Consider the following 17,904-nt stretch of genomic DNA (forward strand, 5'->3'; position numbering starts at 1 on the left):
TGGGCATCGCGTAGACAGAGTAACTAATAGACCCAATGACGATACCTTTCTCACTTACACAAGAAAGAGAGCGAAAATACCATAACAAATGCATAAGACAAAGACACAAATACCCAATTTTTTGTCCCTTAGTGTGTAACCTGTTTTTCAAGATCCGCAACTTGAGTTGCGAAACAAACTTTGACAGTTCGTGCCTTCATCGTGCTTGGTGTTCGAATTTTGGATATTATTTAGTAAAAAATCGATACGAGTACATTGAAAAGACGGTGAAATTATCTTAATATAGACATCGAAGTAAATAGAATGGTGCGTTGTCGTGTTATTGCATGTATAAGCGATAGTGAGAAGAAAATTGCCGGTGTGTCTTTTCACGCGTAAGTACGACTTTATTGTCCTTATTTATAGTTTCTCAGTGATGATTATTTATACTTTAGCCTAAAGTAACAACAAGTCGCGTTAAAACAAGGAAAATATTAGCGTAATATCGATTTTTACATTCAATAACCTATAAACATCAACAAGTAAGTGTTGCCAGTGTCGGGAAAAATAATACCCCGATCATCAATAAAAAAATATTGATTTGACAATATGGCGAAACTCGAAAGTAAATGAATATGAAATCCCATAATAACCCAGTGTTTCGGGGAAGACTTCGGCATCGAAAACATATTTTAATTTATTATTTCTCATAGTAATAATTGTGATTGACATAAAATTACACTTATAATTTTAGAGAACCTGAACTACCTGCGAGCATTAATTATTATTAACCTATGTTTATCGATTTGTTTCCAGATGATCCAGACCTACGTAATTAATGGATCGAAGTGGTAGAAAAGATTGGATTCTCACAAAATATTGTAAAATATGAACAAGCCAATGAAAAAGTAAGAAATGTGTTTCGTCATCAATAATCAATCTGCTTATATTTTTTGTATCTACTAAATTGATTATAAAGACAAAAGAAAAATCTCATAACTGGTTTTATTTAATTGCTCCTAAAAATATTTACCCTTTCCAAAACATCCGGGAGCTCGGATACTGTGGCAACATTCAACTTATACATTGACAAACTATCTTTGTCTCAGTCGCGGTTACAGAGTACCTTTGTCTATTAGTTTCTCAGTCTACGGGGCATCGTCATTCACAAAAAGTAGCCATTCACAGTTTGACGTGCAAAAGTTGCCAAACTTAGAGTATAAAGTACCTATAAATACTATCTATATAGTGCGAACAACGAAGTGGGAACAGTAGGCACAGGTGGGAACATCACGACGTTTCCGCCGCGAGCGCTCGTAGTCGTGGTTGAGTTCTATCGAAGTGCGTTTCTCTAGGGATTTTTTTCATATTTACGAATAAACATGGTGAAATGTGCACTTCGATCTTGCAAGAACGATACTAGAAAAAACACAAAATTGAAATCCAGTGTCACATTTCATCGGTAAATCGATTGTTGTATTTATGTTTGTGAAAATAAATCTATCATCGTGGGGGTGAAGGGGAAGTGGGAGGCAGACACGCGCAGGCTCGCTCGCGCACCCTTCGTGCACCTCACTGCCGCCACGTGATCGTAGTGATGTAACTTGACCAACGCTGTACTCGATAGTTTACAAGAAGAACTATATTTTAACATATTATTTATTTAACTTTAAAATTAAAACTCATTTAAAAATGTATTAAAAATAATTTTGTGATTTGTATCATACCCTTTCTAATATTATGAATGCGAATCTATTTAGATAAAACTCAAAGGTGACTGATATAGTGATCTATCAACGCACAGCCCAAACCACTGGACGTATCAGGCTGAAATTTGGCATGCAGGTAGATGTCATAACGTAGGCGTCCCCTAAGAAAGGATTTCCTGAAATTCTTGCGGGAACGGGGAAAAACGGGGATGCACGTACAAAGTCGTGGGCGGAAGCTAGTGTATTATAATTATAGTGTAAATGTAAATTATGTAATGTTACGATATTATATTTTAACCGCTATATTGATTTTTGAAGATTTTGGTAGTTAGGTATAAAAATATTAATATTGTTTATTATTTTATTTTAAATTATTAATTATTTGTTATTTTTATTTAACATTTTTTAAATACTATTATTAGGTATTTGATTTATAATAAAAAATAGTACTAAGTAAACCCGATCTTTCATTTTTTTAACTTTAATCATATACATATAATAAATCTGTAGAAGGGTCAATTCTGTACATTGAAAATATTGAAAAAATAAATAGCAGGGGGTGTTACTGGATCGATACCAAACCCAAATATGTGATTAAAAAAATTTTTGTCTGTCTGTCTGTCTGTCTGTCTGTCTGTATGTGAAGACATCACGTGAAAACTAACGGTTCGATTTCGATGAAACTTGGTATAATTATACCTTATTATCCTGGGCGTAAAATAGGATACTTTTTGTCCTGGAAAAATACGTAGAAAAAAAAATAAACTAAAATTTTCAGTTTTATCCATAGACGTTGTTCTATACCGCAGTGGATTCAGCGCCGTAACATGTAGCTCCGAAAGTCGGATTTGGCTTGAACCGTTTGCGTCACACGAGAGCCGCACGATGCCACGCCTGCCACGACTCCTATTTATGGACTGCGATCCGCGCCGCGCGAGTCGCGACTATGCGCGCGACGCATAAAATTTATGAATTTTGATGCGAGCGGACGTGTCCAGTGTGGCGAGCGGTCGTTCTTATTGGAATAAAATATATTGTATGCATAATAATAATAATTAACATATTAATATTGTTTTCACCGTAAATTGGTTTATTCATTAAACTCATAATTCTCTCTGTCATCTCATTTCATTGTATTTGTAACTATACATATCTATACAAATATTATAAAGAGGAAAGGTTTGATTTTTTGTTTGTTTGTTTGTATGAATTGAATAGGCTCCGAAACTACTTGGCAGATTTGAAAAATTCTTTCACTGTTGGAAAGCTACATCATTTCTGAGTGACATAGGCTATATTTCATTTTCAAAAAAAATAGGCATCCTTACTAAAATTACGATAACGTAATCCAAGGTGTGAAAAAAATATCAAAAAACTACCTTACATCGCGTGCGCTGCGAAAACTGTTGATGATAGAACAAAATGATATACCGTAAAATGGGGCTAATTAAAACACTTTTTTCGTCAAACAGGTGTTTATAAATAAAATTCTAACTCAAATGATATGAAATATTTTTTTTTTAGTAGATTACACAACAAACTATAAATAATAATGATCGTAGTATACTTTCTGTAAATATATTTTAAGATATAATACTTTATTGTTGCTATTCCAAATATCGCATCAATGGGGTTATTTTTAATCTCACTTTTTTGCCTCGGTTTTTCTTTTTTTTTTTTTAGTTGTGTCAAATTAAAGTTAGTGAGCTACTTATATTTGGAAAAGTTATAGGGTTAGATGTGGCCTTCATTTCACCTTAATTTAGCTCTCTATATGCCACAGACAAGCCAAAAATAACAACGGAATATTTATTCACTAAGAGATCTATGGCTTGTTTGGGGTTATTTGGAATGTAATGTTAATATATCAAAGGTATTGTAAATGAAAGTGAAGCTATATTTGGAATATTTAAGGGCAAGTACGATCTATCTATGTAAATAAAAATGCATTGCATATTGTGTTGCTAAGATCAAAACTCGAGAAAGGCTGAACCGATTTCGCAATTATTGTTTTTGCGTTTGTTCTTGTCAAGAAAAGGTTTTTATGAAAGAAAAGTATAAGAAATTTGCAAGCAAAATTACGTGGGTGAAGCCGCGCTGGACAGCTTGTTTCAAATAAAAATGTATTGCGCAAAATGAGTTAGCTGTGTATATACAGTGACGTGATTATTTTATGAAATGTTTATATTATGTATTAAAATAAAACAACTTGAGTCAATCACAATATTTATTCTTCTTCTACAAATTATGGTATTTAGGTACTATTTAGTCACACTGGGGGTTTCTTTAGTTAACTGCCGCACGTATTATAGGTTTTTTGTGGGAGGGGAGGGGGAAGGAGGAGGGGGGGACCCTTCCCCCCAAAAGGGGAAAGTTAGGAAACCAATAGTTTTGGAGAAAAATTAATTTTCCTATTCTAACCTCAAAATGTATGGAATTGGTGTAAAATCATTTTAACTAAGCATTAGACGATAATAACAAAAAATTTACGATACATAAATAAAATACAAACAAGTTGTGTAAACCTACGTAGTTTTTTTATTTGAGTCGGAATCACCCTAAAGTCGCTTCTGGCGGCAGTTCAAGAGTTAAACTAACACGCTCGTCGCTTCGCTCCTCGCTACCTATTTGGATATTAAAAATAAAAGTTTAATAGTTTTTTAACCTACATAGATTTATTTTTTGTTTGGGTGGGAATCGCCCTAAAGTCGCTTCTGGCACTCGCCGGCCGCTGCCGCGGCACGCTCGCTTCGCTCGCTCGGCTCGTGCGGCAGTTCAAGGGTTAACCTAACACGCTCGTCGCTTCGCTCCTCGCTACCTATTTGGATATTAAAATTAAAAGTTTAATAGTTTTTTAACCTACTTACGTAGATTTTTTTTTGTTTGAGTGGGAATCGCCCTAAAGTCGCTTTTGGCACTCGCCGGCCGCTGCATTAAGTCACAGTACAGTGAAATGGAACGTCTTGGTCCGCTTTTTTTGCACAACAAAACGGATAAATGCGCTTTTTTCGCACAAAAAATTATTAACTTTAAAAATTAATAACTAAAAAACTACAAGTTTCCTAACGATAATATTTTGGAATTACAATCTTACATTACCTAGCTAACTAACAATATAAATATTTCCAACAAATTCGTGCGGCAGTTAACTAAAGCCAACCCGTCACACTGATTTCGAAATGTTAAATATACCTACATACCTACTTAGTAAACTTTCGTTGGTAGGTCCGCACCATATTAAAGTTGATCTGTAGCAAATAAATGAACATTATAAAAAATATATTTTTTCCTACGACGCATTATTCCATTAAATAAATACGCGGACGCATGCAATTGCGTTTAATATTATCGTAAATAAATAAAAGTGTATAGAACGAAAAAAAGGAATCTAAAGAATAACTAAGATCATTCAGGTGTAAATTAAACAATAAACATGTAGGAAATTTTAATTTCATACAGTGCAGTACAGGTAAATTATTTTGTGAGTACATACCTACCTATGCGAGAAATGTCTTGCCCTTAACATACCCAAAATTCGCAATTGGGACTATTTGGAACTATGATGAAATTGCTTGGCAATGTATAACAAGCTTTAAAGGGGCTATTTGAAACTTCGTTCTTATTAACCCCGAAACAGAAACCAAATAGCCCCATTTAGAAAAATCTAAATATATGCCAGCTCGAAAAAGGTAGAAACGAGCAAATAGAAACACTTAAAAGCGCATAAAACACACTATTACTTAGTTTAGTCAAATCCTTACATACCTGTCTAGATTTTGGGTTTCAGACGAAAGTTATCCAGGCACGAAACACACTCAAAACACAACGCTTTTTTAAATTACGATTTGAACCACTTAGAAAGCCGTTACCTGTCAAAATTCCTATGTGACATTGACATTAGTTGCCACTGTATTGCCAGATGGTAAAATATAATTCCTACTGTTCTCAGATATAAATATCAACACGATCAAAACTTTTTTTTCGTAAATTTCAAATAGCCTCGCGAGTTCTAAATAACCCCATCTTACGGTACTACATTTTTTTAGAACACACCATTGTCTACAAAAAATCAGCGGCAGCATATCTCTAACTATTACAGTCATGTCACAATAAGCGTTTTTTTATTGAAAAAAAGAAATTAAAATACCACCGCTACAAAAAGCTCTTTATTTGTACCTTGGTATTAACCCTTATCAAAATAAATGATGTATTATTTAATATTATATAATATTTTAATAGCCATAAATATTACACTGTTTTTAGCTTTGTTGATTCTACACGTTGGGAAATGTAATACTTATAATAAATGCGAAAGTTTGTGAGGATGGATGTACCTACTCACTCTTTCACGCAAATACTACTGAAGATTACATTGAAATTTAGTATACATATATAGAGGGTAACTTGGATAAACATATATGTATATCCCGGAAATCCCACAGGAACGGGAACTATGCGGGTTTTTTTAAACGCGGGCGAAGCCGCGGGCGGAATGCTAGTTATTATAATAAATCTGTAGAAGGGTCAATTCTGTACATTGAAAATAAGTTGAAAATATTGAAAAAATAAATACCAGGGGGTGTTACTGGATCGATACCAAACCCAAATATGTGTTTAAAAAATTTTTTGGCTGTCTGTCTGTCTGTCTGTCTGTCTGTCTGTCTGCATCACGTGAAAATTACTAACGGTTCGATTTCGATGAAACTTGGTATAATTATACCTTATTATCCTGGGCGTATTACAGGATACTTTTTAAATAAAATACGTAGAAAAAAATTAATCTTTTCAGTTTTATCCATAGACGTTGTTCTGTAGAACCGCGAACACACGTTGCGTATTATTATAGGCCTAGCCGTATTTGGGTCCAATATATATTTATAAGATATCATTGTCAGAGTTACTCAAAATGAAGAAATAAACCATCCACGCGAAGACCGACATCCGCGCGGACGGAGTCGCGGGCGGAAGCTAGTGTTTAATAAGTCAACACATTTTTCTGATATTCCAATAAAACATAATATTTTTTTTAAAGTACTTATAATAATTATAATTTAATTAAGTAATACAAGAATTAATATTCAAATGGAATAAACACACTTTATTCAGTTGGTAAACAAATTTAAAATTACATATTAATACTTTATTCATACATTTCTCTTTTAATAACATATTGAACATAAAATTTACATAAGATACATATTTATTTACATAACGTATCGATAGCTCAACACGCAATTGATACCTACCCTCATCTGCCTACGATGTGCACTAAGCAATTTGTGCAATAGGTACACGGGCTATATACTACTGTAAGGGGCCATCCATTAATCACGTGATGTTTTTTTTGGTATTTTTTGACCCCCCTTCCGCCTTGGTGATACGTGGTGAGGATTAAGACTACCTCTCCCCCCTCCCTCCTATATCACGTGTATTCGTACCTGCAAAGAATCAATTTTTTATTTATGAAAAAATACTGGTATAAGTATCATCTAATTTTATTATAGTAAAATTAAAGACTACTATAATAAACGTCCAGAGGTAGACAGAAATATTGCAGTTTGTTTTTGAATGACATAAAAATAATGAAAGATATGCGAAAAAGTTGTACGCGTTTGACTAAAAATAAATACATAACGCCGCTTTTCGGTTGAGTATCGCGCGCTTGTCGAAAAATAAATACACGTGATATATTACTTTACCCCCCCCCCCTCCCCCTTGTGATATATATTGATGTTTTGATGGACCCCCCCCCCCTTTGAGCCTCACGTGATTAATGGACAGCCCCTAATATATACTCTAAGTTGCCAAAGTAGCGCCATGTACTTACATAGAAAGTAAGAACAGTATGTTCCCGCTTAAGATCTAATTATAGTACATAAACAATATTATTACGAAATTATTAAAATTATTTCTAATGCCTGATTTAATGATAAAAGTTTAAACGCAAATATCTTTAAAAAAATTTATGAAGTACTTATATAATAAACTCAATGACCTATTATACTCTTTTATATATCATAGAATAAACTAGCAATCTGTGCATGCAGTCTAAGCTTGCAGCTTGCAGTAAACCGTAACCTACCCCTGGCCCCTGTGACCTTTTTTAAGTTAAATCTTGCATAGATACCCAAGGATTGCCCATTGCCCACATCCTGGCATTTATTTAAAAAAGGTCACAACTATGAAGGTAACTATGTCTCTGTGTTCTATAATATTGGTCTGTGGGCCAAATTTAATATCGCACCCATATCCCAAGCCCTCTTGGATGTACACACATTAATTGTTAATTTATAATTAATATATTTTAATGACTTCCAAATGTTTAAGGAGGTTCTTTTTTCTTCTATGTATATTGTATAACCGTCATATTTTCATGCATTATTTTTGAATATGAAAATTCTACGTTCAAAGACGGTCTAATCATACTCATATTGTACTTAGCAGTATAACGTCTTTTTTTAAATTATAATTTGTTCTGAATTTCAATACAGGGAAAATAAAAATCAGAATTGTTTTTTATTTTGTTTTATTTTTAAATCAAGGAATTTTGTACAAATGCAATATTTCATTAAGTACTTTACTTATTAAGTTTTAAGTAAGTTTCGATTATTATTATTCAATCAAAATATAGGTACGAATAATTCTGTACAAAACTGTCATCAAACCACAAAATACATAATAGTAGCTTAACGCTAAAATGTGGCTAAAATATTCTTTGATATTTTAATTCAATTTTAATACAATGGAAACCAGTATCCGTTGGCCGCTCATTAACTTTGAGTAACAAATAATCTAGTAAAATTATGGCAAATACAAGATTGTTCTTATTGGATAAAATAAATATTATTATAAATTTACCGTGTTAATACATTTTATAACTAAACTACAATACAATTCCTTATATATTACCTACTACATACAAAAAACGTAGAGTACCTACATACAATTTTACGCACGCTCATATTTATTCCGTCCGTTTACATAGGTATAATTCTTTGAATACCCAACATAATATCAACCTCTTAAGATTGTAAATTTGTATAAATTATGTTTATTCATTATAATATAGAACTAAAAAGTAGGTATATTACATTATATGCGCATATATTATTACATACATACCTAATATAATATAGTAAATTAGAATAATTATCTTGTCTTATAAATTACAACTGAAGTCGACTGTTCTCTTTTATAATAGGAATGATCTTCTATTAGGTAATTTTCAATCAGTACTTAAATCAAAGTATTTATTTTCTGCACTTATTAATCATTGGCAACTTGGCAAGAAAACAACCTACTTACTATCACGGCCGAACATGTCGTCTACTATCGAAAACAAGCCTGTTAGAAACGCTGTTGTTGATGGGAACGCCGTGATTTAGTGACAAAACCTTTGTCACTATGTTAAGATCTTCGTGTGATCTGCCATTCAGTCCAGTTTGAAATAATAGCTGCCTTAATTCATTATCAGAGTTATATTGGTTTTGCTGACTCAGAAAGAAACCGTTTGATTGCACAGGATTGTATGTATTGAATCTATTGTAGTTGGGATTATTGAAACCTAAATTTCCTACACCACTTTCATGACGGAACACACGGTTTCCTTGCTTTGGTGATTGTATATTTTGGTTTTGAACAAATTGCTGAGATTGACTGGGTTGTAAGAAGTTAGTTATGCCTTGTGGAAGGTGATTGCTTTGTAGAGGAAATTGTTCTTGCTGTTGATTACGAAGATGAATGAGAAAATCAACAGCCTCTCTGCTAGGTAATTGTTGTTGATTAGCTAATAAATTTTGGTTTTGATCGAATGAAACACTTGGCTGAATAGTTATCTGAGAAGCCTGTGAATTGATTCCCGCATTGTTTAAGAAAGGCACAGTTTGTTGAATATTATTCTGGGAACCATTTTGTTGTTCATTACGCTGTCTTTTTAATTGCTCTTGTTCTAAAAATAAAATTTGTTGCCTTTGCGCTTCCTTTTGCTGAAGCAAAAAGTGCTGTTTTCTCAATAGTTCCTCTTGTTGCCTCTGTTGAAACTGAAGAAATCTCAGTTGTTCCTCTAAAATTCTTTGCTTTTCCTCAAGTTGCTTTTGTAATGTAAGTTGATGAGAAATATAATCATTAGACGAAAATTTCGGGACATCTTCAGAACCTTGCGCAGATATTATATTGGAAACACCTTTGACTAAATCCTGGTTATTGATGTTGGTCTGTTGATAAATGGGAATAACTTTTTTTGGAACTCCCTGTGCGTCTTGATGTACAGTAAACGCTGCAACTAAAGGTGCTTGATAAACTTGTACATCACGTTTGTCGACTTCTTCGATATTGACGCCATCTTCATCATGTGTTGGTTTAGGAGTTGTAGTTGTTGTTGAGGTTGTTGTTGTTGCTGAAGTGGTTGATATCAAGCGGGCTTTTGGTGTCGTGTATTTATTAAACTGATTACTGATAAAATTCGATTTTGGTGTATTCGATATACTTCTTATTTGCTGCAGGTTCACTCCAGTTTCTTTCGCTTGAAAAATTTCTTTGAATGGAGTTTGCGTTGGCAGCGTTGCAGTTACATAATTTTCAACATTGCCAACAGTTGTGCTAAGTATAGATATCTTATTATCTAACAACGTTGGCGCTGTGTTTGAGTTGTTTTTGAAAGCTTCTTGACCGTTGACTACAAATGAGTGAATTTGTATATTTTCGCTTACTCGAGGTTGGCCAGCATCTTGATTAGAGCTGGAGATTTCGGCACTTGAAGAAGACGTTGGATCCGTCGTTTCTGCGTCGTTAACATTTGTGCTTTCTTCCAACTCGCTGAGTGCCTTCAATAATGCTTTACGAATGTAGGGGTCGAGGCGAACGGATGGATTTGGTTCTACATTATTCAATTTATCATTTACTGCATCAGTCGTAAATCTTTCTTGAGCTGCACCACATGCCAGTACAATTGATAACAAGAGTACCTGAAAAGAGAATAAAACTGTTTAATATCAATGAGTTGAATTATTTTTCATAATAACACTTTTTATAAAACATAATTAATAGTGTAGGTTAGTGTATTTGTTATTTTATTTTGTATATCGCTATATATTTTATTCTTTGAAGCTATTCTTATCCTACATAGAAAATAAAAAACAAATTTTTAATCCTCCACCTTCCTTGATCTTTTTCGTGTCAATTAGTTACTTTTACTAAAGTACCTATTGACAGTTATGGAGTAGTATCAAAGTGGATGGATGTCTCCTTATATTATATGAGATGATTCAACAACAAAATAACGCTTTCTCTACTTCCAACACACGTTAAGTCACGATCTTTGAAGTGAACCCTCAAATTATAACGACTGTATTTGAATAGTAGTTGTTAAGTTCAGAAGGATGATATAATTAGAGCTTAAAAAGAAAAATTACGTAAGTAAATTGTTACCAACATGTATCAAAAGGTCCGTCTGAAACGTGTCTAGAAGCTTATGATATGAGCGCTATGCATGCTGGTGCTCAAACTACGAAATTGCAAGTCGTTCCGGTCACAGAATGCAAATGTTCCGGTTTCAAATTGAAAAACGTCTGACGGCCGACGGGGAATGTATCAAACCATAATTAAAGCAAAAGTTAGCACAAGAAAATATTTTGTTCTTCATGCAAATCCATTATTGTATTACTTATAACGCTTGAAAGGTACAAACAAAGTGTGACTACATTCTTCGACGGTTTGTGGTGTGTGCCAATTAATTAGTTAAAGTTATGCGCATCTTTTTAATACCATGGTGACAGCATTTTTACACCAGGCAAAGGTTTTGGGTCATGTTCGCAACAAAATAAATGACCCTATGCTATAATAAACTTCGTATCGCTGTGTTATGCAAGCGAAGTCACGCATAAGATGACCACCGAGATGTGATGATCGATTGATGTTTAACGCACGTGGACCATACTTATGAAACAATAAGTGCCATTCCGAATGATTTATTTTGGTATTCGTTTTTTATTTCATTCCGGTGTATGATGATATGATACAGCTTTCACTACAATGACACATGCGAGATTAAATGCGACTTGGTTTGGAGATGTAGGTAAATTGATAGAATCGTTACCAAATATTGCTCATAAAAGACTGTAAGCATGATTTATGATAATTTATTATCCAGTTACGGCTTAAACGTTCAAGTGTAATTTATTAAACGTTAGTGGAATGTACGGAGTAGGTACCTAAAAATATTACGAATCTACAAATAAATTGACCGAATTTAAGATATTATATGTCGTTTAACATAATTATTTAAGGATTGCGATCAACTATAAAGGAAACGGGCAATATTGTATTCAATATGTAGATTGTGTGATTAGGTACGCATAAATGTCAAGCTTATTTGAGTAATTACTGTACTACAGCCGTACAGCGACATCAATGTAAGGTTTAGAGTTCATACTGTGTAGTCATTGATCGCATTGTATAAGTATTAGCCAAACAAGTGACATCGGTGCCATTTATACATATGTGCACAATAGTACGTAATTACATAACAGTATTGTCAATAGTAAGGAATTTCTCTTTCAATAGCTAGAGTACCTATAGATTAGTTTCGTTACGTCGGATTTCGCACACTGTTACCTACTCTGATTAACTGCTCATTGAAAAATATTATAACAGAAAACATTATTAATTATTTATGAAAAAAATTCAGAAGATCCTAGTAAAATACGAACTGGTTTAAAAATATGCATCTATGCTAGAGTCTATGATTTATTTATTAATTTCTGAATCCCAGAAGTATAGGTAAGTATTATTATTTTGCAAGATTTACGTCCTATAGGTTATCCTATGTGTGTAATTTGTAGTAGTTCAAATGAAAATATATGCCTAGCTTAAAGTCCATTCACTCTATAGGTAAACACATAGTACCTGATTGACTCTACGAGAACTTTCTTGTGACCTCAGGGCGATGGAGAATGTCACTAATATCACTACAAAGTAGTAGCTATATATTGCTCTAATATTTTCAAACATGTGCATCCAATAAAGGTCCAAATAAAATTCAAAGTGAAACTCAAACATTAATTTATTCAATTAGGCTTTCTACCCGAAGATCATATTGAAGTTACAAGTGTCGTACCTATGTCATGTAGGTCGTTACTCGTTATATTAGTAGTTGATTCTTTGTTTGTATCAAATTAATTAATCAACCATCGTCCATGGCATTAATAACATGTGTTGCATTATGTAAATTTTCATTTCATAAACATTTACACTATTTACGAAATACGTCTCAATATATGAATAAATTAATTTTAAATTCAAACCAATTAACTCACTATATGAAACTTCTAGAATCACTACTGCTTTTAGATAAAAAAAAAATCGACCATCATAATTTATTAATAAAATACATCCCCCGATTTGAAACATTGAAACATATAAAAAGAAGAACATTGAGATAAGTATGTAACATATGTATGTAATATGTTGCCGACAATTATAATGGACATTTAATTTCTTTATTTAAAACTGTCATTAATGCCCATTTAGATTTCTATCATCTTTAATAAAATTTACTCTTATTTTCTTTATTAACGTGTTATGAATTATGTATGCTTACGTAATCCGCAGTTTATTAAAATTCAGACAAATCTGATGTTATGTTACGGTAATGAACACGTAAAAATGGTTTAAATTCCAAAGTTTACCCATTGTAATTCATTTAGAAGTTATTGTTTCAGACAGGATTAGGTAGCATTAACTGATAGATTGGAAGAATTAATATTATTTCCTAAATTAATTAAACGACCGATGCAGATGTTTAGCAAACAAATAAAATGCAAGAAGTTAGTTTTTAGCTTGTTATTCCCAAAATACTAAAATATTGGACGATTAACTTATGCAAAACGCGTATCGAAAAAATGAAAAGACTCTTGTTAGATTATGATCATAAACAATAAAGATATTGTCACACATTTAACTTGTTTTGGGTCATAAACATAATGCAAGAATGCAACAAAGTATGCTTATGTACGATGAGAAAATAAATTGGGTAATGTTTTACAAAAGCTCCTCATTACTGCTTTAGATACGCTATAACCATCACATGGTTTGCAACACCTCATTAAACAATAATAAAATTATCTCATTCGTGAATACGCATTGTTTCTAGTCTATAATTATTATATAAAATGTTTAAATGCAATATTTTGTAGCACTTGAACTGAACTCAATTATATTGTTATCTAAAATGACCGTGTGCCAGTCTTCATTAAGTGTGTGTTTTCGTATCTATTATAAGACTTTTAAGATATTAATGTGATTATATTTTGGGCTCTTTCTTCAAACTATAAAACAATTACTTAAATATCCTATTTTACCGATGCGGATGGTCAGCATATCAATACAAATGAGTTACTGGATTGCATTTACATTGCAATTTATGGCCTATAGCGAAGCTAAATTAAGGAAGTCTAAATAAGTGTACGAATGCATACTCAGTCATTCTTAATTAAAAAAGTAAAAGTGGCAAGTAAGAGCTTTATGTACTTTTTTTGATAACCGTAGTTTTTCATTGTTAGCAATATAATAAAGTTATATTATCGAATACTTTGTTCCTCTCAGTTCACACCAACGATTGCATCGAGTGTTATTAACGAAATTGCCTCAAAGCGTTTATTCGATAAAGCTTCCCACGATTGCGCTAATGATTCTGAACACTTTTAAATTACATAAATTGGACAATAATTGTAGCATTTAATTTGTTTTAATTTATTTTTATATAACTGAAGTATTTGTTATTATATTATATTTATTCAATGTGTATGGTATACCTAATAAATATGGAATTTTTAATGCAGGTAATTAATTACTTTGTTTACTAATAATAATTTGGGACAAATTTATTGGGTGTGTGTCAATTTTTTCAAGTTGTGTAACGTATTAAATGAGTCGATAAAATTATGATATATGATATTACCCACTAAAGAAGAGTATGCATTTTAGATATATAATTGGCACACTTTTGTGGTAAAAAAAATCGAGTCATCAACAAAAACGTATTAAAGTATATTATGGGAGTTGTATACCATACCAACCATACAGTCCGTCTTAAAAAGCTAATAATATAAAGAGATAACCTTATAGCGATATTTCAAATTTAATTTTTATGATTATTTTTCCGACCCAAATATCGACCAATAGAATTGCACCATTCGACGTCACGTGGTACAACCTACATGGTATTATACTGATAATTTTTTGAAAATTTTCTCTGGTCGTTGACGTCAAACTGACAGGTTGAATTCAATTGTGAAATTATTGGCCGACATTTGGGACGGAAAAATAATCCCCCGAATACCACACGAGCTTCAAAATTATCTGGCATTTCCCTCAAGGTTCCCTGCAAAAACAAATAAAGTCGTCAAGTTTTTCAGGAAAAAACACTCGCGCTTCGCGCTCGTGATTTTTTAACCTTGACTAAAAACTTGACTCCTTCATTTGTTTGCAACAAACCTATCGGAAAATACCCGATAATAATTTTGAAGCTCTTGTGGTATTATAAGTGATAATCTAAATGATGCAAAGATATTATTTTAAGATTACCTACTATAATTATTACGAACGAAATTTACATTACATTACATTTTACAATTTACATTTTAAATAACTGTAACAATGAAATAGAGAAATTGATATTTTTAGTTTTGTGGCATTCAAATCCATATTAATATTATAAATGCGAAAGTAACTCTGTCTGTCTGTCCACAGTGTCTGTCTGTTTCTCAATCACGCCTTAACTACTGAACCAATTTGCATGAAATTTGGTATAGAGATGTTTTGATACCCGAGAAAGGACATAGGCTACTTTTTATCCCGGGACATAGGATAGATTTTATCCCGGAAATCCCATGGGAACGGGACCTATGCGGGTTTTTCTTTGACTGCGCGGGCGAAGCCGCGGGTGGATAGCTAGTGCTTTATAAATATAAATTTATAAAGAATAGAAAAAAATCGATCACGAGGCGGGACCCGAACCCGCATCCCTTCGCGCCATTCCAGGGCGGATGCCGGAGGACCATCCACTATAAATTTATAATGATTTGAGAATAAATTGTAATAATAGTTAATATAAAAACTAGGTATGAAATTAAGAACCGTATAGTTTATATATGTATTCATCGTGAGAAAGATTTGACGATCAAAATTGCTTATCTTACTGCTTTCACTGTCTCACGACGTGAAATCCAGTACTAATGCATTTCATAATTGTTAAACTTTAATTTGATACAGAAATTTATATCAAATTTGTTTTAATTGTTACCATTTATCGGTGGTTAAGTTAATTGAAACAATAAAAATGTTAATATGTTATTCGGAGAAAAGCGTCTCTACATGGTCTCTAGTAGAGACTCTCTACCTATGTGTAACACCATTATGTATTCATATTTTACAATTTAAATTAATGCTAATATACTAAACAAAGGGTCATACCAACTTATCTCAGTCGTAACTTTAAATAGTGTAGCGGCTTTCTTAAAATATTTTTTTTTAATATAAACATTTTGACCTATAGTGCTATCTGTTATTTTCACTATAGAATCGAAATAAAAGTCTTAAACATAAAAACAGATAAATCTTTACGATTATTCTCTACAATAACGCATTCTGGTTTTATTGCATAATAGAAATGATAATTCGCGGATAGTTTTTAACATGTTCATCGCCATTTCACTTCCTCGTACGAGTGTCGTAACGGAATAAAATTATTGAGATTTACCATTTAAATGAACCATCTTATGCTTATATATCATGTGAACCCATTTATAAAACTGGTTTAGTTTCCCAAATTGAAAATGTAACATAATCTCTAATTAAAATTATTAAGATAACGCGTATCTCGGATCGTCTTTAATGAACTAAGTGTAGAACTTAACACCGTTAAGTTTTAGTGCATGTTGTTACATAAAATCCTTTGATTAAATCATTGATTTTTAATCGCCAACTAAATGCTTTAACGCACCATAAACTCATTAAAGATATTATAGAAATTAAGATCAAATTAGTGTCGAGTTTGCGTGTCGAATTTTTTAGCATATCATCAAAACTCACGCTTCTGTGAGATTAAATAACAATATTTATGAAATGTAGACGAATAAAATAACGAGAGCTTTCATTTATGCCGGTTGCATAGTTTCTCTGCAAGTTTGGCGTCATAACACAAGCAAGCGAACATCTTTAGAATCCTTAATACGCTCTTCCGACAAACTTGTAAACGCGCAGATCGCATCAGCACGCATGCGCTTTACGTAATATGAGAGAAAGCGCACTTTTTGCAATAACTTATTTTAATTTATTTGCTATTCTATAATATTATACATAAAACAGTCGCATGCTATTATATAGAAAGCATTGATGTATTCGTAGATTAAAATAATTGTGTGTTAATTATTCAGCGAATTGAATACTTAAGTGAAATATTGTAATATTATGTAAAATTACATATAGATATTGTATACTTCAATAATTTTATTTATATTTTATAAAGAATGTTAAATTAGTAAAAATGTTATTTCTGTATTTAAAATTCCTGTATAAATAATTTTGAATAAAAAAATATTTCATCATGTTTACAATTTATGTTAATTTTTGGTCTAAGACATGAAACTGAAATTTTGGGATATGAATATAATATTTAAAAAAATACATAAATAACATAAATGTAATATATGTATATATACGTAATTTTATGATTTACGTATCAAATTACCTTACTGAAGTTTCGGTGTTAAATTTTCTCGTGCACACCAATTAGTGTCAACCCACAACCATTGATTAATAAATTATTCGATAAATAAGCACGTGTACTCACTAAACGCATTGTGTCGCCGAGGGTCACACACTTCACCAGAATTTAAACACCGTGCAAGCTAGCGGTTTCGGTGCAGTGCCACTGTCAACTGTGGGGCTCCAAGCATCTCCACGACCCCCGCCAACATGACATCCGACTTTAAGGATGTTGTGATACCATTCAAATTACTGTTTACTAAACCATTCAGTGAATGTCGGTAATCGTTTCAGTGTTACATGAGAATGATCAATTTGTGCGGTTTTCAATGTTGTTTGAACTTGAGATGGTTTCAGCAGTTACTCCTGTAGTATATACTAATAATGATTAAATTTAGGGATGTTTGATGGGAATAGGCAGTACTTAGTAACTGAACTGTGTAGTTAGTGAACT

At 32.5% G+C, this 17,904-nt stretch overlaps 1 protein-coding gene and 1 long non-coding RNA gene across 2 annotated transcripts; one reads left to right on the forward strand and one right to left on the reverse strand.

Annotated features, from left to right (window-relative positions):
* The first annotated feature begins 15 nt into the window (after window positions 1–15).
* LOC123693110 lies at window positions 16–975 on the forward strand. Its single transcript, XR_006751654.1, has 2 exons — window positions 16–374; window positions 796–975. It is a non-coding gene; the product is annotated as an uncharacterized LOC123693110 (long non-coding RNA).
* Window positions 976–8,197: 7,222 nt separating this feature from the next.
* On the reverse strand, window positions 8,198–17,639 carry LOC123693410 (putative uncharacterized protein DDB_G0271606). The gene is made up of 2 exons (XM_045638490.1): window positions 17,536–17,639; window positions 8,198–10,651 (listed from the first exon to the last, which is right to left on the reverse strand). The coding sequence occupies exons 1-2, from the start codon at window positions 17,542–17,544 to the stop codon at window positions 8,996–8,998; spliced, it is 1,665 nt and encodes a 554-aa protein (XP_045494446.1). The 5' UTR covers window positions 17,545–17,639; the 3' UTR covers window positions 8,198–8,995.
* Window positions 17,640–17,904: the final 265 nt, after the last annotated feature.

Source organism: Colias croceus, chromosome 7, assembly GCF_905220415.1.
Source record: "Colias croceus chromosome 7, ilColCroc2.1".
In the NCBI taxonomy this organism is placed as follows: Eukaryota; Metazoa; Arthropoda; class Insecta; order Lepidoptera; family Pieridae; genus Colias; species Colias croceus.